Consider the following 23350-nt stretch of genomic DNA (forward strand, 5'->3'; position numbering starts at 1 on the left):
CTTTACCAATAACTGCTTCTTAACTAAGCTGTATCTTAAAGTTTGTCTGTTGCCCATTTTGAAGTTCATGTGGAAACCTACATTAGTCAGAATGTCACAGTGTTGTCACTGGTACCCTGTCCCAGAAATCTTTTATTAATTAAGAACTCTGGCAAGCATCAGGCCACAAAGTAAGTCATGTCCACATGGTATACACTCCTGCCTTAGTGAATCCGCTTCAGTGTGGTTTGATAACTGCCCTTTTTTTTTCATATATAACTATGCCTTGAAGCTGTGGAAAGAATGAATTTATCTGTTGAAACAGACTAAGCAGCAAGTGTTGTGACATGTTTATTGAGCAAATTATTATACCTGACAAAAGGTAATTACATATATAGTCAGGTCTAGAAGTAACTGGATAATTAGGGGTTAATAAATTGTCTCGCATAAGAGAAGTGCCTTTTAGATTCTAGAAAAGTAAGCTAAATACGTATCTTTTTAAATTGTTTGAGTCTGGATTACAAAATCTATTATAAGATTTGAAAGAAAGAAATGAGTAAGGATGCAAGCCCCCTTAAATACAAATACTCACCAAGATACTGTAATATTCTTTGTCTTTAATAGAAACCACAAGATCCTTATTTTCTTTATTTCATCATGCTAAGTATGGCGATCTAGCTAACTCTGCATTCCTTTGGGAATCCAAGGCAGATGGTGAAGGGTCTGTATTTATATTCTAGGACATAAAACTGAGACGTTGTCTCTAGAAAGCCAGACAAATGAGATAGGCATCTGAGATTCAGTTCCCCACTCTGCCAGAGATTTCTTGCAAGAACTAGAATGAGGTCTCTACTTTTGTCACTGCCTGCTAAGGTATTACCATAGAAACTATCCCCCTTTTCCTTCTGAGGCAGTTGGAATTTAATGGTCTTGGTTTGTTTCATTTATCTCAATGTCCTGAGTTCCATTTTAAAGAATAGAATGATAAGGTGGCTCTGGGGGCTGAAATATTTGTTTTTTGTTTGTTTGTTTGTTTTTTGGTGAGGAAGATTAGCCCTGAGCTAACATCCACTGCCAATCGCCCTCTTTTTGCTGAGGAAGATTGGCCCTGGGCTAACATCTGTGCTAATCTTCCTCTACTTTGTATGTGGGATGCCTGCCACAGCATCGCTTGATAAGCAGTGCATAGGTCTGCACCCTGGATCCAAACCTGTGAACCCCAGGCTGCTGAAGCAGAGCGTGCGAACTTAACCACTACACCACTAGGCCAGCCTCTGAAATATTTAGTTTTAATTTTAGTTTAGCTTTGTTTTTTCAAAAGCTGAAAGTCAGTGTTTATAACTAATGGCAAGTTATAAATAATATGTATTACTAAAATTTTAGAGTAAAACATACGACTAATTTTATTGAAGGCTAAATTAATCCAGCTATTAGATTCACCAAGTTTTCACTTGCCTTATTTTAAACCACAACCATGGGGAGGAGGGGAAAGGAATATCTACTTAGATTCTTACAAAAGTGGTTATTCCCTCCCCCTTTTTCTTCTTTACGATTGCACTATAAAAGAGTAGGTAAACCCCAGTCTAGTCTAGCTTCCTTCATTCAAGCAACTAGTATTTCATGGAGTATACACACGTACGCATACAATTTTTCTTCATTGGCTAATCCATATTGTCTTCCTTTGTTGTTCAAGTTCTTCCAAAGTCAATTCATACAAGCAGATCTTATTTCTTCATAGCTTCAGTGAAGCAAAATGACTCATCAGAGAGAATTGAGTCTAGTGAACACCTCTTATCGTGAGTTTCAAGGTTTGATTTCCTTAGTATTGGAAGTCTGAGCTTCATTGGTGAAGTCATTACATAACTACCTGTTATATAAGTGTGGCAGGTGATGTAATGAATCTGGACAGAAAATTAACTGTATGACCCGGGAATGTTTATTTAACATGTTTGATGGTGGCATCACTGGTTTACAAAAGGTAATCTCAGTAGCAGAACTTTGGTTGTGAAATATTTTAATGCATTCTATAGCACAAATGAAATCAGTCAATAGACTGGCTGTCTTTCAGAATAGTTATAAGACATTACTAAAAATTCAGAGATGTCTTAGTGATTAATAGTTTACATGTAAAGTAAATGATAACATGGCCATCTTATTAGTATGTAAGATGTGGGTTTAGTGTAGACTTATAAAATTTTCTGTCCAAAGAAACATATGCAGTTATCTGAACATATGTTAGCTTGGCGTGTACTGTGTACCAGGTACTGGGCCAAATGCGAAGATACAAATATAAGCAAAACAAGTTGCCAGGTTTGAGACACTTACAAACGTACATTATTAGGAGGAAGTAGAGGCGCTTTAACCTATTGGGATATTGGAAAGAGACAGGGCTGAAATAGCCTTGAATCACCCAAACTACAAAAGGAATTATTGATATTTGATTCTTTAGTGGGTAGGTAGACACATTAACCCATGACGTCAATATACTGTGATAGAGGTATATGGAGAGTGCTATGAGGACATGAAAGAGGAACAGCTAACCCCAACCAAGGTGGTCTGGGGAGGCTTCCAGAGAGAGGTGAATTTAGACTTAAATGTTATGGAATAAGTAAGAGTTACCTGGGTAAAGAAGGAGGCGAAGGGACTCCACACAGAGGAGAAGAAAATGAGCAGTGTCCTGGGGTCATCATGGATTGTAAGAGAACTATTAGGAGTTCCTTGTTTAGGAGCTTAAATTACAAGGCAGGAGAGGAAGCTAAAAGATTGACCTGAATCAGGGGCAAAATAGTTTTGCCTGTCATGTTAAGGAACTTGAACTTTTTCTTGTAGGAGTTGAGAAGCCATTGACAGTTTTAAGCAAGTGAATGGTGTAATCACATTTGTATTTTAGCGGGATCTCTGTGGCAGCAGTGTGGAGGTTGATGGACCTGGGGGGTTAAAAGGGAGAGGCAAGGGGATAGGCAATACCAAAGGCCCCAGAGTAGAGATTATGATATCTGAACTAGGACAGTAGTAGTAGTGGAGGGAGGGAAAGTAGGAAGCAAGTAGATTCAAGAAATATTTAGGAGATTAAATTGACACACTTTGGCCATAAGTGAGATGCAGGAGTTGTGAGAGAGGGGAGTCAAAGCAGACTGAATCCAGATTTCTGGTTTGGGTAATTAGGTTAAGTGCCTACCGCTCAATGTGTGACATGCCTACAATATCGGGAAGCTGAACTAGGTGCTTTTGTGACTGAAGAAAAGCAAGCCACGTATGTATGTAAAGGTATTATAAAAACCAAAATCATACTCAACTATTTGAGGTAAATCTACTTGAGGAAACTATCTGAAATGTTCTTTCCTGTTTTGGATAATTGTAGGGCTTTTTGTTTTTCAGAAATAGAAAATAAAAATTCTTGATAATTATTAACATCTTTCTGTATTCACAAAGAACTTTTAGGAAACTTTAGTTCAATATCTAATGTTATTTGGGCTCAAATACATAATATAAATACTTTATTTTATTTTATTTTGGCTGAGGAAGATTCGCCCTAAGCTGACATCTGTTGCCAGTCTTCCTCTTTCTTTTCTTTTTACGTGAGCCACCACCACAGCATGGCCACTGACACGAGTGGTGTAGGTTCGTGCCTAGGAACCAAACCTGGGCCACTGAACCGGAGTGCACCGAACTTAACCACTAGGCCATTGGGCTGGCCCAATGTAAATATTTTAAACCCCAGTTGCCAAAAGAATTATTTTAAAACTCAACTATTTAATGTGCTAATATTCTTATATTACTAAGTGGAGTGTCAAAAGATCCTCTTAAAAGTTTATGGAACAAATTCTACTCCCAGGTATATGCCTAAGAGAAATAAAAACGTATGTCTACACAAAAACTTGTACATGAATGTTCATAGCAGTATTGTTCATAATAGGCAAAAAATGGAAATAACCCGAATATCCATTAACTGATGAATAAACAAACAATTGTGGTATATTCATACAATGGAATATTATTTGGCAATAAAAAGGAGTGAGGTACTGATACATACTACAATTTGGATGAACCTTGAAAACATTATGCTGAGTGAAAGAAGCCAGTCACAAAAGACCACGTGTTATATAACTCCTATTTGGAGAGTGACTGCTAATGGGTATGGGGATTCTTTTGGATGATAAAAATGTTCTAAAGTTGATTGAGATGGTTGCACAACTCTGTGAATACACTCAAAACCATTGATTTATACACTTTAAGTGGATGAATTATATGTGAACTATATCTCAAAACTGTTTAAAAAAATTTTTTAAAGATGATATAAGAAATAGAAGTTTAATTATATTAAAGTTATAAAAGCAAAAAAATAGGGAAAAATTGTTATAGCTACTAAAAATGAGGCAGTATAAGTAAGGTAAACCCTCATATGTAGTTGCCACAAGATGATAAATCAAAAATTAGAAGAGTAAGCATATTTAGAGACATTGAGGTAATGACCATAATTAAAAACAGAAGGAGTTAAATGTGTTTGCTTCTGAGAATGAAAAGGGTGGGCAGTGGACTGTTAGTTTTCATGAAATGCTGCATTTGATTATTAACCATGTATTACTTGATAAAATTAACTTTAATAAAGAAACCACATAAAATCATACATATGTATGGACCTGTATGCCATTTTAGCCATGGTAGTGATCAAAAAAATTAAAGATAAAGCAAATATGGGTATGTATAAATCTGATTATGTAAATTCCACTTTTTGCCTCCTTTCCCAAATTCCAAACCTACCTAGTAGTTATCTAGGACTACTACATAGCTTACCATCAAAAATACTTTAAGAACATTCTACTCCTGCTGTGTGCAGTTCACCTGAGTAAAGTGACTTGAAGAGGCCAGCGCCTTTAAACAACCTGTACAGCACAGTGTACTCAGAGCTCACTCCTGGTCCTACATAGGTGGGAGTGGAAAGGCTGGCTGAGGGCAGGCGTGGGTTAGGAGTCAGGTGTATCAGAGAGCATGAGGCAGCATGAGGGCAGTTAACACCTGAGGGCAAGAAGTGAGGTGGATGGAGGCACAATCCTGCTTTTTTAGTTTTTGCCCAAGCCCTTCCTGGCTGCTACTTAAAATTTTCTTCTGTGCTGCATGTGGGGTTTTCCAAATGTGGTGCTTTCAGATAGCTGGAAAGGAGGTAAAGCCAAGAGCTTTAAAAATCATATGGAGCTCGTCATTTGATTTCAACATCTATTTAGAAAAAAGACTTATATTTTCCCCCACTGTGGCTAATTTAGTAAGACCCATTTTTCTTGAACCCCCAGTAATGACTCATATTTCTTCCTTAATGCTGTGTTATGGTTTAGGATTTTTGTTGTTTAAATCTCTGAAGCACTCTAGGAACCCTTGCTTTGGTTTTGTTTTTTGGAGGCGAAGGAAAAATGATCCCCTGGTTTACCTTTGGAATCTGCAAAGCAACTCTGAGGTCTCAGGTGGGTTTGGTATTTGGAAAAGGGAATTTGGGGGACTAAGATTGACCCGGAGCCCCCAGGTCACTGTTCACATTTACAAAAGCAAACCTGGTATCCCCAATTGCTTTTCTCTTGAAGTTGGCTTAACTTTATTTATCTTCTGTCTTGGGTCATTGCCCCTGAGGTGCTTCAAAAGCCCAACCCAAAAGACCCAAAACAAAGAAAGCTAAACCAGATTCAAGGGAAAAATGACCTGGCACTCTGGGTTCACTTTTACAAAGGCAAAACGTCACTTCAAGAGTTCCACAGAATGGTTTTAAGTCGGCCTAGATTCATTGTGTCATTTGCACAAAGTGATCTCAACAGGTCTGAGACCCCGAGTTTCTTGGGTGTAGATCCGGAGTGAGCCTTAGGATGGAAAACTGTCAGCAAGCTAAATTCGATGACACAACGAATTCTTCAGTGATTCTGAAGTAATTCAACTATTTTGAGCATATAAATGGGACCACCCATGCAACCATTTCTTTCCTTAAGCTGAATCTTTTTGTTGCTGGACACACACGGGGAATGCTGAGGAAGTGAAACTTATAACTCACTCACAAATATTGGCATAAATCCACTCTATGTTATCAGATTAGTTATGAAGGGTATTTTTGAATCCTTGGTGAAAAAAAGAGTTAGGATACTAATTTTAGGTAATCTTATAAATCATGATGAGATAGAACTGAGGCACATTATTTTGCTATTCATTTTTATATGATCCATACTTTGCTTCCCAAAAGGATTTAAGGTGGAATTACTTTACTTGACTATTGGAACAAACTCATTTATAGAACTTAATACCAATTTTCATTGTAATATGCCTGACTTTATCCTTTAATAAGTAATTGTAAAATTGCTTTTGGATAATCTAGGAGAGATTTTTGTTTTTGTTCATGTTTGATCTACATCTTTGAATTTCAGGTATATGCGTTAACTAATAAATTCACCTGTTGAGACTATGTCTTACTGTTTATTTACAAGACTGAGAGAGATTTTGTGTGATTAATAACAAATGCATTGTTTGTGCACTGCCATCTGAAGGAAGCAAAACTTGAGATAGAGAAGTGAGGTTTTCCATAATTTAGGTTTTACTGTTAAGGACATAGTACATCCTGTGAAACCTGACCGAATGTGAGAGGCAGACCTCAAGACAATGACAATTTACGTGGAGTGAAGGTGAGTGTCAGTGGTTGTACCTGGCACCACTCTAGTTTCCTTGTCCCTTCCTGTCACACTCTGCCTCCAGAGCAGTCATGTTCTTTTTAAACCATCCCAAAGACCAGGGATTGTGCTGCTTGGTCAAAACAGGCATGGATAGCACCCTATAGAAATGGGCTCAGTCCATAAATCTGGCTTGGCATAGTGTTAGGTAGGACCCAGGAATAATGTCCTAGTTTTTTGTTACATCTTTCACTTCAATAGAACTGTGCTTTAAAAAGTCAAGAAGGACCTTATAATTGTTATGGATGAGGGACACTGGTGGACCATTCAGAAATATTAGTGCTTCTTTCTCCAGGAAGATCATTTAACTCAACTAACATTAGACCCAATGCTTTATCATCAGGGAATCTATCCTCTTTACCAATGCCCCAGTGAAAGCCTGGGAGAGATGAAGGGAAGTCAGTTGACTGCATTACTTGCCCTAGTTTGCCTGCAGGCCAATATTGGCCTTTTTCAGAGAGCTGTCAGCATAAGCCAAAGTGGTCTGTAGGTTGCTCATTTTTTGTACTGAGGAAACCTAAGTAAAAAGCTCCCAAGTAAACTTGGAATAATGGTCTGGCATCATCAGTCAGTTATTTCTTGAATATATACTGAGTTGTTAGATTCTCCTGGACACACTTGATGAATTTGTCTGCCTAGCTCTGTGAAGTTTGTTTCTATTTATTAAATGCAGTATTAAATGCATTCTATTTATTAAATGCATTTGAAAAACCTTTAGACACATGGAAATGAGAAATCAGAATATGAGATCAGCATGCTTGCTGGCCCCATCTTTCCTCTCCACTTAGATCCACCTTTGGGCATAGACTCTGAAATGGTGCTCAGGTCTACAGCCGCTGAATTCATGGTCTAAGAATAATGAGCAAGAAGTCACCAGCTCCTTCATAAATCAGTAGTTTCCATCTTCGTCTTAAATTGATAGTAGCTTCCTCATGTGTTACTGTAGTTTAAATTACTAGGATTTTGTGTGAATAGCATTTTTTCTTTATAATTTCTTCATATTAACATCAAAATATTACTTGTTTCCTCGTTAACTGTCTGCCTCCCCACTTGCCCCACTTAAAATGTAAACTCTTTGAGGACAGGAAGTTTGTCTCATTCAGTACTGTATCTCTGGGCCGGCCCCGTGGCTTAGCGGTTAAGTGCTTGTGCTCCGCTGCTGGCGGCCCGGGTTCGGATCCTGGGCGCACACCGACGCACCGCTTCTCCGGCCATGCTGAGGCCAAGTCCCACATACAGCAACTAGAAGGATGTGCAACTATGACATACAACTATCTACTGGGACTTTGGGGGGAAAAAATAAATAAATAAAAAATTATAAAAAAAAAATACTGTATCTCTGGTGCCTAGCACAGGAGCTAGCACGTTATAGGTGGGCAGGCAATATTTGTTGAATGAATAAATGAATCTTATCTACGTTCTTGGCCCTTTAATCCACACTGGCAATGCATTCCTTAACCATGAATGTGCAAATTTATGCAGATTTCCATAGAGTTCTGCAAGTTAACTATGCACGATATGTAATTCTGTGAAGTATGAGTGTAAATTTGAAAGCATGTACATTTAGATTTGTCTGCATGTGAGCAGGTAGGTTAAATTTTATGATTCCTGTAATTTGTAGTGATAAGAGATTTGCATATGAGTCTGTTACCATATGTGAAAATTGTAAGCATAATATTTCTTTATCTAGGAAAGTCTGTTTTTGTGCTGTAGAAGAACCAGTTCTGTATTCACAGTTGGAGTTGGTGTAGGTTTTAAATTCATTAAGTGGGCTCCTTCTTTCCCACTTGGGGGTAAGTCAGCCCAAGAGAAAAGGAGACTTATTTTAAGGCCTCTTCCTCTTCCAAATCCCAGAGGTCATGTTGCTAACGCCTTTGGAAAGAAAGGGAGATTACAGCCAGTGTATTAAGTGGTTACTTTCTGCTGACTCTGCGCATGCCCACACACACTTGTGCAAATACATGCATATACCTGAAACAGGAGTCTTTCAAAATGAGGCTTTTGTTAACAATTGTGTGAGTATTCATTATTGAAATTTATTTTAATATATAAATACGTAAACCTTATTTCTAACTCTAGAGTTAACATGTGTCTGTTCTGGAATATTATGAAAATGAAGAAGACAATAACAGTTACCCATAATCCCACCACACAAATAACAACCATTCTTAACATTTTCTTCCAGTCTTTCTTGATGGGTTTTTTTGGTAATTTTAGTAGCAACATTTATCATAAGCATCTTCCCAAGCTATTTGAAATTCTGTGTAAACATCAATTTTAATAACCACGTGATATTCGTCTTGTAGATAGATATACTTTACTACTTAATCATTCTCTTAATATTGAGATTTTTTTTTTTTTTTTTTTTTAAAGATTTTATTTATTTATTTTTTTATTTTTTCCCCCCAAAGCCCCAGCAGATAGTTGCATGTCATAGCTGCACATCCTTCTAGTTGCTGTATGTGGGACTCGGCCTCAGGATGGACGGAGAAGTGGTGCCTCGATGCGCACCCGGGATCCGAACCCGGGCCGCCAGCATTGCAGCGCGCGCACTTAACCACCAAGCCACAGGGCCGGCCCTCTCTTAATATTGAGATTGAGGCTGTTTTCAGCTGTATTTTTTTCGTTCAGTTTTTGATAACACAAATAACATTTTTGAGATTAATATCTTTGTTCATAAATTTTTGTTTACCATTTTTATTATTTCCTGAAGTTAGATTCCTAAAAGTAGGATTACTGAGTGAAAGGAATGGCCATTTTTATAAGGTTCTTAAACACATATTGCAAAATCACATTCCAGAGAAGTTATACCAATTTACATTTTCACCGTTGGAGTGTATGAAAGTAACTTTTCCTCCTTGTGAGAGAAGGGAAAAAAGTACTTGTTTCCAAGCAACAGTCAGAAATTACACAGAACTTTAAATAAGTTCCCTTTCTTTTTCAGACAGTATATTCTTTTAATATCATCTCAGTGTAGTTTCTATACCAGTGTTTTAATTTTTGGTATGGCCTAGAATGTTGTCTGAAAGAAGATAGTGTGACTTTATTAATTTAGGACTTAATATTTTCATTATAGAATTTTCCTCCTTTTACAGTGAAGTCTCTATTACTAGCTATCTGTTGGATGGAAATGAGTCACACAAGTCCAGTACCTTCCTAGGAAGAGCTAGTTTCTTGTAGCCTTTCTTTAGGTTTTAATCACCGCAGAAGTTTTATCTGTTGCAGAGTCAGTGGGTTGGCTCACATATCCTATGAGTAAATACAAATGCTTCCTTCATTTGAAAGCAAACCCAATACAATCCTTACTTATCAAGTGAGTTAAAACAAAAAGAAAGAACAATATAAAAACTGAAGGAAGGTAGTAAGTAAAGCATTTAGCTTTCTGAAACGATTCAGATGGGGATAGGAAGTGGGTTTTAAATAGCTTAAAGGGGATTAGGGTTTTAAAGTTGGATAAAGAGTTTGGTGCTTTGGTTTAGGCATGGCATTGCTTTTAAAAGATTACTTCCATATTTGACAACAATTCTAACTGGAGATTATAAAGCAAATAGTCGATTTTAAAACGCTACAGAAAACAAGAGGGTTTCTTTTTTGTTGTTGTTTGTTTATACAAAATGATCTGCTCGAGTTCACAGGCTGAGTCCTGAAGCCCTCATTTCATAACACTGGAGGATCTATCGCCAGGGAGAATCCAGCAGAGCTTGTTTAATGCACTTAATTGAGATTATCTGAGCTTTTGTTTTAAATTACTTTGGGAAAAGTCTAGGTGCAAACGGCTTCTTTGAAAAGGTAAACATACTTAACCTCTAAGAAAAAAAGGTTAAATTTAAGTTCTTTAAAATTCTTCAGTTAGCAGCACCAACCCTTATTAATTAAATTTGAGTAGGAACTGAAATTTGAGTAGGAACTGAATAAGTATAAAGATTAAATCTCTATACATCAGTACAGTGTTAATGTATTAACTGTTTTCATTATTTTCCAATTATTTGAAAACGCAATCAAGTATTTTATTAGAAAAGCAACCCCTGACAATTTTAGTAATTTCAAAAGTAAAAAGATAGTATATTTTATTTTGGTTATAAAGTGTAGTTAATGAAGTTTAAAAAATGAATTTTCTTATTCTGTTCCATCTAAGAAGCAGGTCGTATTAAAATGGATCAAGAATGGCATATACTTTACGTATTAGCTGTGGGCAAGTAGCCAGAAGTTGGTTTAACCTTTTCCCCCATCTTCCTCAGCTCCTTGACCTGTTTATGGTTTGGGATTGGTCTACTTATCTAGCTGATTATGGACAGCCAGCTTCTAAGTACCTTCGGGTGAATCCAAACACAGCCCTTACTCTTTTGGAGAAGTGAGTATCTTCTGAAAACTTTTTTGAGTAACATTTTAGTATTTTGTGATTCAGTGATAATTGAAGAACTAGAGATCTTCATCAAAAGAGAAGTGTCTATATGGAGCTTAAAAACTCAGTCCATTTTAATGACCAAAGCACAAGCCTCTTTCTTTCTTGCCTTTCAGTGTTGGTGTAGTTTTATACGAGATTGCTATTTATGTTGATATGAACAAAACATTTTCCCTATTATATCCTCAATAGCAGGCTTAATTGGCCTTAAAAATATGTTTATGGAGATAAGTGAGAATTGGAACTATTTTTTAAAAAATACTATAACAACAGGAAAGAAAGTATTTTGTGAAATGTGGCTAGGAATTGGAGTGTTTGCTACCAGTGCTGTCTAAATCCTACCATTATGGACTTGGATTCTTTGCAAGTAGAGAAGTATGTAATTTGTAAAAATAATATAATAAAAACTGAAGTAACAGGACATTTACTGGTGCATCTTGCCCAATTAAAAATAACACAAGTTTAGGTGTTACTTTTCCCTCTCATTATGTGGCAGAGTTTCTTTTCACTCAATCATATTTCAAGTATTGCTATTAAAATTTTCAATTCTTGAATTAAAAGTGTATATTATTTTCCCAGATTTCAAAATATCTGTGGTGTATTTGATTTGAGAGGACAAAAAGAACTTTTAAAATAAATGTAAATTTATTTTCCAATGCCATGAAACACCACTGAGGCAAAAAAAATTGCTGCTTTAAATTTTCTAATGTTATTTTTCCTTTCACCTTGTCTCGCTATGAATGTGATTTGCAGAGTCCATAGAGGGTATGTATTTTAGCATACTTTATGGAATGATATTAGAAAATAGTATGATATTAGAAAACTTAACATATTTTAGATTTACATACTAATGCAAGAACACCACTTCATCTAGAATGTAAAATAAAGCTGCTAATTTTTTGTGTGGTTGCTATCTTTGTGATTTTATTAGTACCTATTTTCTTTGAAGTATATTTTTCAAGCATAGGATTAGTGTGAGATAATTCAGAGCATGCCAAGATATTTTACTTGTGACAGCATAATTTTTAATATCCTTTTACTAAGCTTCTTCATTCACATATATTCCTAGGATGAAAGATACTAGCAAAAAGAACAATATATTTGCTCAGTTCAGGAAGAATGATCGAGACAAACAGAAGTTGATAGAGACAGTCGTGAAACAACTGAGAAGTTTGGTGAATGGTATGTCCCAGCACACATAGACTTCACGTCGCTTGTACTCGGTGACACCAAATCCATGACTCAGCGTCGATCTCTGACAGGCACTGGTCGTGGTACAGTAATTTGCAGAATTCAAAAATAGAGAAAAGACACTGATGAGAGCTTAAACAAGAAACAATAATAAATATCATTTGTATGGATTTTTAAATAATTGAATACTATTTTATATATGGAAAATGTGACATTAATTTTTTTCACTTTTAGGGAAGAAAGGCAAAACTGTAATACCTAAATCAGGTGAAAAATTGTATATGAAACGGATTGTAAATACATTAGAAAAACTTATGCCTCTACATCTAAGTATTTTTTTCTATTCAGACTTGAATGATTTTTCTGTTTTTTCATCAGTATCTGGTTTTGGAATGCAATCATGTCTGATATAGGAGTATTTCACTGTCATTTCCCAGCTTTTAGCTTTTATTTTCACCTAAATAGAATTTAAGTAGACTAAATTTTCTAATTCTGCTGGTTCTGAGGGGGAAATAGACAAATCTTTAAAGGTCCCTGAAATCAAACTTGATTTAACTCAGTGAGAATGTTCTACTTGGGTGGTTTAATTTAATCATTCTGAATATGAAGAAAAGGTGTTTGGATTTTCTAAAGATGCTCTGTTATTTCTGTTCAGCAGGTTTAATATTTCTAACTGTATTGTTTGTAGCTGACCCCATTCTAGGATTTGTTTGGTTTGGTTTGGTTGGAGTTAAGAGAGGACAGGAACTAAGTGGGGCTCAGCACTTCAGATTCGGCTTGTGCTGGGAGAGGGATGTTCCTGCACACAGAAGCTACCACAGGGGTCAGGTTACTTTCTTCAAGTGGATCTCAGTACCACATTCTCACTGTGGAAATAAGCCAAACCAAATAAACTTGGGAAAACCTAAAACAAATGTACACTTTCCTTTGTGTAAATTACTGTGGTCCAAATGGTAATATCAAATCTGATCCTTACTTTCTCTTCATTGTATTTATGCTGAATACTCCTTTTGCATTTTCAAGATTTATGCCTGTAAGAAACTTATACTTGACTCTGTAAAATAAGTATAAAGAATATGTACATTTCTTGATTTTGTGATGAAATATTAAAAAGGTTGAGCAAGTAGTTGAAAATGCGTTATTACATCTCTTCAGAGCTTCCCGATTTAAAACAATTGCTTCCTTTAGAAAGGCTCTTATTCCCTACTTACTGGAAAGGGAGTGTCATCAAAACAAAGAAGATAAGCATTTATTCTCTTGACCATCTTTTAACCTAAAATATTTCACATTTTAAAAAATATTACATGGAAAACAGTAATTCTTCAGGCACAATAAAGTCTGGAAGTTATGAGAGGAGCGGTGAACAGCTAGCTCTCTGAAGACTGGAATGCCCCTCTCGTGCGTTATCCAGCGCTCCAGGGCACTCGAGATGTCTCCCCGCCTTTGGCTGAGACATCCCCGGGTTCGCAGAGACCTTTGCCCTGCTTGGAGCAGACCATTGTATGTCCTGTGTGATGGTCTTGAGGAGTTCACTTGACTCTTCTCAGTAATACAAGCACTCTGCATTTACCCCCACCCCTCGGGTTGAACTATAGGGACAGGGACGCGCGAGTCCTGGGGCATTTGGAGCCTTCGGACGGGACACAAAAAGCCCGAGACGCAACCATGTAGGCTGGGGCAGAGGGGTGGGGGGGTCTCCGGAGGGGAGCGAACGGTGAATTCGGTCCTTCAGACGTGAAAGGCGCCCGGAAGTATCTGTTCCTCGTGGGCTTAGGGTGTCTCTGTGAAGCTTTGGGCAGGAAGGACACTACCATCTTTTGAAGGATTTCTGAAGTAGGAGATCAGAGACTGGGGAGGGGTGTGGGTTGGCGGAAAAACGACCCCGGCTATCCCTTGTAGGCGCTTGCGATGCCAAGGCAACCATAGAAGACGGCGATTTCCCCGAAAGAGAAACAGAGCGAAGGGGAGAAACCCCAGCCCTTTAACCTCGGAGTGCCTGGATGGGAGGGGGCACCCAGAAGCTAGAGAGTGGGAATCCCATAGTGCCCGCATTAGTTCGCTGAGCTGAACTCGCCCACCCGCCGAGCTACTGCGTAGAGCCTCAAGTTCTGGCGCGAAACCGCAGGCCCCGCCCGAGGAGCCGCGGGGCGCGGCCCCCAGCCGCAGCGGCTGCCACTCCCTCCTCCTAGCCCCGCGGTGAGCGCGCCGCTGCCCACCGCCCCCAATCGTTACTCTGCGTGGAGCGCTTTAAAGATGCATAGGCGCGTCACATTGAATCGGGATCAGTCCGTAGGGAGGGAGCCAATATCTATATAAATGTGTCCAGAGTGGGCCGAAAAGGGTTAAAAGACTGCAGGAGAGAGAGAGAGGTGGGGTGGGGGTCTACAGGCGGGGTCTACAGCCCTGGTGATCGCAGCCTAGGTTGGCAACACCGGTGAGTTGCTCCTCTCTTTGCCCTCCCTCGCTGTTTCTATCCAAGGAATGCTGACCCCGGGAGGAGGTGGGAGGTGCGTGCGGATACCCGGCGTGAGCGGTCCCGAGGCTGCCGGCACCCGGCAAGGGACTGGCAATTTGGCCTGGAAGCCGTCGGACTCCGGGAAAAGTCCTGAGTGCGCCGGCATAGAGGAAGGCATTTTCCCTGAGGGCGCGTGGTCACTGCTGCCTTCCACTGCCACTCTACTTTTAGAGCGAAGTCCTTGTCCGAGGTTATAAATCTCGGTTTTGGCCTCCAGGCCCCAGGCTTTTTCTGCCCAGAACAGGTGAGCCCTGCCCGCTGCCGGCGCCCCCGCTCTTGCGCCTCCTGCTCTCTGAGGGACCTGACCCCCGCATCCTCGCCATGTTCCCCTGGGGGTTGAGCTGCCTGTCGGTGCTGGGGGCGGCGGGCACCGCTCTCCTGTGCGCCGGCCTGCTGCTCAGCCTGGCCCAGCACCTCTGGACCCTCCGCTGGACGCTGAGCCGGGACCGGGCCTCCGCCCTGCCCCTGCCCAAGGGCTCCATGGGCTGGCCCTTCTTCGGTGAAACGCTGCACTGGTTAGTTCAGGTGAGCAGTCCGTCCTTCCCCGCACCCCAATATGGCCCCTTCTTCCCTGGCTCCCACTGGACTCTCCTCGCTCTCAATGCGCCCAGGGTTATTAGCCAGTCTCTCCCATCGCCCAGGGCCCCAGGGAGCATCCCCTCGCCTTTGGCCAGCTGCTGCCTGGAAGTGACTGCATGACACTGGAGTTCTCCCCAGCGCAACTTAAACACATCCCAACACAACGCGGGGGTGAACAGAAGGGTTCTAGGAAGGAGTCTGAGGAGCATGTCACCCTATTCCTGCAGGCATAGAGTCGGGAGTCGGGGCGCGTCTCAGCCACGAGCCTTCGGGCGCTCACGTCCCCCTTCAAATCCCCACTTTCCCCATCTCACCAGTGGGAACAGGAGCATCTGTATTATTCCCATAGGGTAGTCGCGAGGCCCATTTGCGGCTCTTTTGTAAAGAGGAACGCGCCAGCTGGAGCAGGGAGTTGTTATCAAGGGGCACTTGGGAGCCTGGGCCAGATCCCCACCCGAGGCCCAGCGGCCCCAGCCCTCTTCGCTCCGCCTCGCTCGCAGGGCTCGCGCTTCCACAGCTCTCGCCGGGAGCGCTACGGGACAGTGTTCAAGACGCACCTGCTGGGCAGGCCGGTGATCCGCGTGAGCGGCGCCGAGAACGTGCGCACAATCCTGCTGGGCGAGCACCGCCTCGTGCGCAGCCAGTGGCCGCAGAGCGCGCACATCCTGCTGGGCTCGCATACACTGCTTGGCGCGGTAGGCAAGCCGCACCGGCAGCGGCGAAAGGTGAGCCAAAACTAGAGAAGCGGCCGTCAGACCCGCGGTGCTCAGGCTTCTGCTGTGGGCCAGGCCGGGGCTAGGTGTTAGGAGTACACTGTGAACCTGGTCGGGACCCCTGGCTAACGAGTGGGCGGCCTTGAAACAGTCCCTTACCCTCTCCGGCTTCGGTTTATAAGGCCAGGACTGGGACTTAAAGGTCCTTTCATCTTCGATCTTCTGTGACTCTGATACCAGAAGCGCTGGAAACAGACTTGGAGAGGGGTCAGGTACGACTTCCTGGAGGAGGTGGCAGCTGGAGCCTGGATGGATGGGAGGGACTGTGTACATCAGAGAACTAGAGGGAGTGGTGCGAGCAAAAGCCAACACGTTTAGGTCCGAGTCGCTTAGGAGAGAAGGCCGAAATTGGCCTTCCGGCTCCTCTGGAATCGCCAGACAGAGGAGGCCGGGCCGCGGCCAGAGCTGACCCCGCGCGCCCCCACAGGTCCTGGCGCGAGTGTTTAGCCGCGCGGCGCTGGAGCGCTACGTGCCCCGCCTGCAGGGGGCGCTGCGGCGTGAGGTGCGCTCCTGGTGCGCGGCCCGCGGGCCGGTCGCTGTCTACCAGGCCGCCAAAGCACTCACCTTTCGCATGGCCGCGCGCATCCTACTGGGGCTACAGCTGGACGAGGCGCAGTGCGCGGAGCTGGCCCAGACCTTCGAGCAGTTCGTGGAGAACCTCTTCTCACTACCCCTGGACGTGCCTTTCAGCGGCCTGCGCAAGGTACTGCCGCCCGGCCCCAGACCTTCCTCTTGGGGATCCCCGGCGTGGGCGGATCTCCCAGACGAAGACTAGGCTCCATCGGCGCGTCCCACGCGTCACATCTGCTGGGGGACGGAGGCACTGCCCAGGGTGGGGAGGAGGCGTGGTGTGGCAGTGGGCGCCGGGCTAGCTTCTGTCCTGACTCGCTGCGTGACCCGGGGCGGGCCACACATCCTCTCTGGGCCGCGCCTGCCGGGACGTGCTCCGGCCCCAGCAGCCGCCTGCTTCCCGACTTTGGGTCTCGGTGGCACGCGCCCGGCCAGTCAGCCCAGCCCCTCCCCAGAGCGGCGCCTCCTGGCCGAGCCTCCATCGCCTCTTTGGAAGCCCGTATGGCTGCGCAACGGACGGGAACAGTAGGGCCGCAGACAAGCCCCAGGCCCAGCCCGGCGCCAGTCCGGGTTGGAGAGGGGTGGGTGCCGGCTCCCCGCCAGCGGCCCGGGGCCCGCTAGTTGCTGGATCAGAGAACCGCGGCCTCTTCAGACTTAAGAGCGACGGGCCGCGCCCAGAGAGCAACTAGGAGGCCCCATCCTGCTTTTCCTATCTCCCTGAGCCGGGGCCTCTCACTGTGCCAGAGCACTGGTTTTCATGCACCTGAATAAAAATAAGTTATGTCTGAAGGGGCATGCTGTGGGCTCATCGCCTTGGGTACATTTTCTGATTTAATCCTCTCAACCTGCAAAGTTAGTACAGTATTCTCATTTTATTGATGAAGAAACTGAAGCTCAGAGAGGTTAAATGACTTACCCAAGATCACACAGCTAGTACAGGCAGAGGCAGGATTTGAACCCCATCTCCTCTGACCACAAAACCCGAGTGCTCAGATGCCTTTGCTGTGCTTGCTCCCTGAACTCTGGAGGGGCACCCGGCCTCTTGCCTACCCCTTTGCAGAGGCTGATGCTTAGAACATCCAATAGTGTCCTCCAAACCAGAGCTTTTCTGGGTGCATCAAGGTGTCCCGTCCTCTCTGCACTGGTGCCCACTGCCCCTGCTTGAGCCTAGTGCAGGGAAAGGACTCTAGGCATGGGCACTGACAGCTGTGTGACTCTGGGCAATGGCTTGACCCCTCTGAGCCTCAGCATCCTCCCTTCAGGATGACAGTAACTGTTTGCCTTGTCTCAAAGGGGGCTTGTGATACTCAAGAAAGAATGATGTGTAGGGATAGTGGACACATTCCTGAGCATTTATTGAGCCCCTACTGTGTGTCAGCCATGGAGCTAAGCTGGGAAACTGTTAACACCAGGTTCTTAGCAGAGCCAGAGCAGCCCCGGCAAGATTTGGGGGGAGGTGCCCAGGCCTAGCCCTGTCAGCCTTCCTGCCCCACCTGTCTTCTCTCCTTGGGCATCAGGGCATCCGAGCACGGGACCAGCTGCATCGGCACCTGGAGGAGGCCATTGCAGAGAAGCTTCACGAAGACAAGGCTGCGGAGCCAGGTGACGCCCTCGACGTGATTATCCACAGCACTAGGGAGCTGGGCCGTGAGCTCTCAGTGCAGGAGCTGAAGGTGGGTGGCGGGAGGGCTTTCCTTCTCCCCTCCTTTGCATTCCTGGCAGGTCTCTCCACTCCTGCTGCATCCCGGGACGGGAGCAATGTCCTGTTTGGCCCGGGTTTAAGCCACAGGCACGTCTCAGGAGGAGGGGAAAGAGGTGCCTGGGTTCCAGTCATGGCTCAGCCACACTCACTAGCTCTGTGGCCTTGGGCCAGTCGCCATCCCTCTTAGTGGGAGCGTTGAAGGCATGAATCCTAGGCCCTTCCTTATAGGTTATGGCCACAAACAGCTCTGCTCCCTCCTCCCCCTTCTCTGTCATTCTTGGCCTTTGCCTCTGCTGTCCTCCTGCCTATGAAGGGGAACTTCACTAACAGCTCAGGGTCAAAGTCCACATCCTCCCTGAAGCTCCCCTCTTTCTCTCTCCTTCCATGACCCACCTTGCCACTGCTACCTGTCTGTTTTGCCACTGCAGGATCTCCCATACAACTAGAACCCCTCCCCATGTACGCAGAGCACATGTAGTGGAGGTAAGGAGGGAAGCTTCAGAATGGCCTCCAGGACCTGCTCAAGAACCCAAAAAGGAGTGGCGAGGTTAGGGGGCAGGGGAAATTTGGAAATGGGACACCTCAACCCTTCTGAAAGCAACTCCCATCCTTTCTCTGGGCCTCAATTTCCCACTTTCCACCAGCCACGAATGGTGGGACTTAGCCTTAGCTTCTTCTCTAAGAATGGGGCTAATGTCTGTCCTGACTTCTGGGTGGTTGTGCGTTCCGGCAGAGTCAAAGGGGTTAGAAGTAGATGACATGTCAGTGCCCATGTCAGAGCCCACTCATGTGGGCTCATGAGTCCTGGGGGAGCCCGCGGATAGGAACAGTCCTGGGCTGTGAGGAGGAATGGTGTGGAAAGGAGTGGACCGTCCCTCTGCCTTGACAGGGCTGGGGAGGGGGTGACAATACCCTCCAGGTTCTCAGGAAGAGACCCACTGGCCAGGAATCTTCAGTTCTGGTCTGGGCATCAGGGGCAGGCCAGGCAGGCTAGACCTGGCTAGGGAGGATGTTGGGGCTGCAAGGTCTCTGTCTTAGCTCCCCATCATGTCCAGGGCAGGCAGGTAGCCTTGGATTATGTCATTTATTCCACAAATGTTATTATGTACCTATCTCATGTCAGGCTCTGTCCTGGGACTGGGATATAAGGGGAGCAAAACACAGCCTCTGCCCTTGAGGGGCAGGAGGGGAGGGGTACACATTCATTCTGTGATCACACCATCTGTATGAACCCAAACTGTGCGTGCTGCCAGGAAGGAAGACGCCGGGAGCTGGGAGGGCAGAGGTAAGCGGTGAGGGCTGGGGCCTGGAGGATGAAGCCACCAAGCCCCTCCTCTGTCCTTTCTGGGCAGTGCAGGCGGGGCAGAGGTTTAGTCACTCACCGGGACCTCTCCAGTCAGCGGGAGGAGGTAGCCATGAGGCTGGGGCTGCTGCAGATGCCTTCCTCCGCAGTCACTGTCAGGACGCCCGGCTGGGGTGGCAGACAGCACCACCCGGTGGAAAGAGCCCTGGAGCCCGCCCGACCGCTGGGACTACTAGCTGTAGGGCCCCTGAGCACCTCTCGGAGCCTCAGTTTCCAACCCTGTAGAACGAGGGCAGTAACTGTGCCTCTCAGGGGTGGGGTGATAATCGAATGCGTTAATACACTTAAAGCACTAAGAAGAGCACACAGAATAAGTTCCTAGCATTATCTCTGGGAACCCTCCCAAGCAAGAGGAGCGATCCTGGGTTTGCCGGTTGCTATATGTGGCTTTCCCAAGTGGCTGACTTGGGATTCCATCGATTCCGGGACCGCGCGCGGAGCCGCCACAGCAGCACATGCCGGCTCTCTGCCCTGTGCGCGACGGTCAATACGGGCCCTCTGCGCCTCGGCCGTGGGGCCGCGAGGCCAGGGCCCCACCGACGGAGACTCAGCGCCGCCCGGGCTGTCTTGCAGGAGTCGGCCGTGGAGCTCCTCTTCGCCGCCTTCTTCACCACGGCCAGCGCCAGCACGTCCCTCGTCCTGCTGCTGCTGCAGCACCCGGCGGCCGTCGCCAAGATCCGGCAGGAGCTGGCGGCGCAGGGGCTGGGGCGCGCGTGCGGCTGCGCGCCGGGGGCGGCGGGGGGCGACGCGGGGCCCTGGCCCGACTGCGGCTGCCAGCCCGACCTCAGCCTCGCGGCGCTGGGCCGTCTGCGCTACGTCGACTGCGTGGTCAAAGAGGTGCTGCGCCTCCTGCCGCCCGTGTCCGGGGGCTACCGCACCGCGCTGCGCACCTTTGAGCTCGACGTAAGTGCGCCGCGCGCACCCGCCGGCTGCCTGCCGCCTCCGCGGGGCCGGGGCGGGCGGAGGGCGGCGGATCAGGACGGCGAGGTCTCCTCTTCCCCTCTCAGAGCCTCCGTTTTCCCGACTGCAAAACGGGCTGAGCCCTGTTCCCTTTCCTGGATCCACGGGAGGGGCGCAAAGCCTGGCGAGCCAACAAGGTTAGGGAGCCCGTGCACTTCACCTTTTGGCAGCAGTGCGGGTCAGTCAACTCGAATAGAGCCGAGTTTTAGAATAAAAACATAATTTTCTTCCCGCAGCACCCCCTTCTTAGCCAGTGAGTCTAGGTGGGGTACAAAGAAAGCCCTCCACTTTGTCTCATACCCCACCCCTCTGGCTCCCTCACAAGATCAAGGAACCAATCATTGTTCGCTGTCTAGCGCTCTGGCTAAGGCCATATTCCAGGGAAACGGGGCAATGAAAATATGGGTTAGAATCTGTTAACGGTCCTATCAGGGTGGGCAAGAATGTTAAGGTCTAGGCCTGGCTCCATCTCTGGGAGACCCTGGGCAATTCCCTCACCCTGGGCCTCAGTTTGCCCTCTGGATGGAAGTGTCTTGGTCCCTTCCAGCTCTGACACTCCAGGCGGGGTCAGGGCTGTGTAGCACAGTGGCAGCATCGGGGAGTGGAGCCCTAGCATTGCCAAACTGAGGGTGTTTGCCTGAATGGCTGTCGTGCAGTCCCCTCTACCCCCAGCTTAGTAGCTGTGAGGCTCCAGGCAGAGAGTGGCACCTCCTTCCCTACCCTTACTTTAAACAGCTAACATCGTTGCGCATTGTGTACTAGGGTTGAGGGCATGGTAGGGACTGGGATTCTGCCCTGGAGGAGCTCCTCATGGAGAGAAAGGGGACCAGGCTGACAGCTTCATCCCAAACAGTGCTGTGAGGAAGAGATTGGTCTCCAGTGCCGAATGGCACCAAAACATTTTGGGAGCTGGCATTTGAGCTGCAGCAGTGAAGGGTTAGGATGGGGACAGCACACCACAGAGAGGGGACAGCCCAGACAAAGGTGAGTAGATCAGTGAGGTGTTTAGAAATGTCTTGGATGCTACATCTTGGAATTCAGTCTCCATTCTGCAGGCACTGGGGTGCCCTACGGGACCTTAGGGAAACGGAGAGGAGCACAGGTCTGCCCAGTGAGCAGAGAGCAGGGGTCTTAGCCATCCTCCAGTTTACAGGTGGGAAAACCGAGGTCTAGAGAGCAGAGAGAGCTCCTCGGTGATTCTAAGATCTTCTGCCCGCCTGTTGAGAACCTCCAAGTAGACACTCTGGAGCCTGTTCAGGCGAGGGAAGCAGCTGATAGTCAGGGAGTTGGAAGACATGTCAAAAAGTGGAATAGTTGAAACAGCTGGAGGTGGGCAGAGGGAACATGAAAGCTGCCTTCCAGCATTTTAAGGACTCCCCCGTCTAATTCTCCTGCGCACCTTCTTAAAGTGCAGCTACCAGACCTGAAATTATGGTACAGCTGAGGGATGGGGAGGACAGAGAGGCAGCTTTCAGTTCAGTGCAAAGAAGAGCTTTATAATAAGCTGACCATAGAGGAATGGGGGTCCTTGTCTGCGTTGTACGGGTCCAGGCAGCTGGTAGGTGCCGCACTAGAATTTAGGTCTCCTGATCTAATGTCAGAAGAAAAAAGAAAGACAAAAACAAAACAGAAACAAATGACAATAGATCACATTTACTGACCACTAATATATATGCCAGATCCGTTATTCTATCCTCACAACAACAAAATGGGCATTTTTGCTCTCATTTTATCAAGAAACTGAGGCTCAGTGAGATTATCTAGCCCAAAGTCACGCATCTCACCAGAGAAGGAGCTGAGGTTGGAACGCAGAGCCGTCTACTAGCTTCCGGGTTAGACGCGCGTTCCTGCCGGTTTTCAGAAGCTTGTTGGATGCATCCGGGGTGAAGGGTCAGTTCAGGCCCTGCTCCCAGGTGCCTAGTGGTCAGGCGGGTCTCCTCACCTCCCCGCAGGGCTACCAGATCCCCAAGGGCTGGAGCGTGATGTATAGCATCCGAGACACGCACGAGACGGCCGCGGTGTACCGCAGCCCTCCCGAGGGCTTCGATCCGGAGCGCTTTGGCGCGGCGGGCGAGGATGGGCGGGGCGCCTCCAGCCGCTTCCATTACATCCCGTTCGGAGGCGGTGCGCGCAGCTGTCTCGGCCAGGAGCTGGCGCAGGCGGTGCTCCAACTGCTCGCCGTGGAGCTGGTGCGCACGGCGCGCTGGGAACTGGCCACGCCTGCCTTCCCCGCCATGCAGACGGTGCCCATCGTGCACCCGGTGGACGGGCTGCGGCTCTTTTTCCACCCGCTCGCGCCTTCGGCAGCGCGAGATGAGCTACGCCTCTGACTGGCTGCGCGGCGGGACAGGACTTGGCCAGTGGCAGCGGCGCCCTCGCAGCGCCGCCCATCTGCCGTTCCCCAGTGCCAGGTCGGGCACTCGTTCAACAAACGGTCACCGAATGAGGCTCTGTGCTGGACTCCGAGGGAGGGGAAGCACGAGCCACCGGCCGGAGAAGCGCCCAGGCTGGTGAAAAGGTGCCTCCTGCGCGCTCCGCGCCCTGGGGAAGGAAAGTCATGCCTCTTAAGCCCTTCCCAGGATCTCGAAGCGGGGATAGAGGGAACAGATCTCCACTAG

General features: G+C 46.2%; 2 protein-coding genes across 3 annotated transcripts in view; both read left to right on the plus strand.

Annotated features, from left to right (window-relative positions):
- Positions 1-13421, plus strand: part of EXOC6 (exocyst complex component 6) — a 187139-nt gene extending 173718 nt beyond the window's left edge. The window contains exons 21-22 of one of the 2 annotated variants that reach the window (XM_004427834.3): positions 10916-11028; positions 12149-13421. In XM_004427834.3, the coding sequence (XP_004427891.1) occupies positions 10916-11028; positions 12149-12281 (246 nt within the window). In that variant the 3' untranslated portion in view covers positions 12282-13421. Of the gene's footprint in view, positions 1-10915; positions 11029-12148 lie in introns of those variants that run through there. The other variant, XM_087432278.1, reaches the window with a different exon arrangement.
- A 1189-nt stretch (positions 13422-14610) lies between these two features.
- CYP26C1 (cytochrome P450 family 26 subfamily C member 1) lies at positions 14611-23070 on the plus strand. Its single transcript, XM_014785843.2, has 6 exons — positions 14611-15310; positions 15865-16089; positions 16565-16840; positions 18225-18380; positions 20346-20675; positions 22685-23070. Exons 1-6 carry the CDS (start codon positions 15107-15109, stop codon positions 23060-23062), a joined length of 1569 nt encoding a protein of 522 aa, XP_014641329.2. The 5' UTR covers positions 14611-15106; the 3' UTR covers positions 23063-23070.
- Positions 23071-23350: the final 280 nt, after the last annotated feature.

The sequence above is a fragment of the Ceratotherium simum genome, chromosome 6, assembly GCF_057802395.1.
Source record: "Ceratotherium simum simum isolate JZ-2026a chromosome 6, ASM5780239v1, whole genome shotgun sequence".
NCBI lineage: Eukaryota > Metazoa > Chordata > Mammalia > Perissodactyla > Rhinocerotidae > Ceratotherium > Ceratotherium simum.

Coding starts and splice junctions, on each gene's coding strand:
- CYP26C1 (XM_014785843.2), top strand. CDS start 15,107: ATGTTCCCCTGGGGGTTGAGCTGCCTGTCGGTGCTGGGGGCGGCGGGC. Junction 15,311..15,864: donor CGCTGCACTGGTTAGTTCAG/GTGAGCAGTCCG, acceptor CCTCGCTCGCAG/GGCTCGCGCTTCCACAGCTC. Junction 18,381..20,345: donor TCTCAGTGCAGGAGCTGAAG/GTGGGTGGCGGG, acceptor GCTGTCTTGCAG/GAGTCGGCCGTGGAGCTCCT.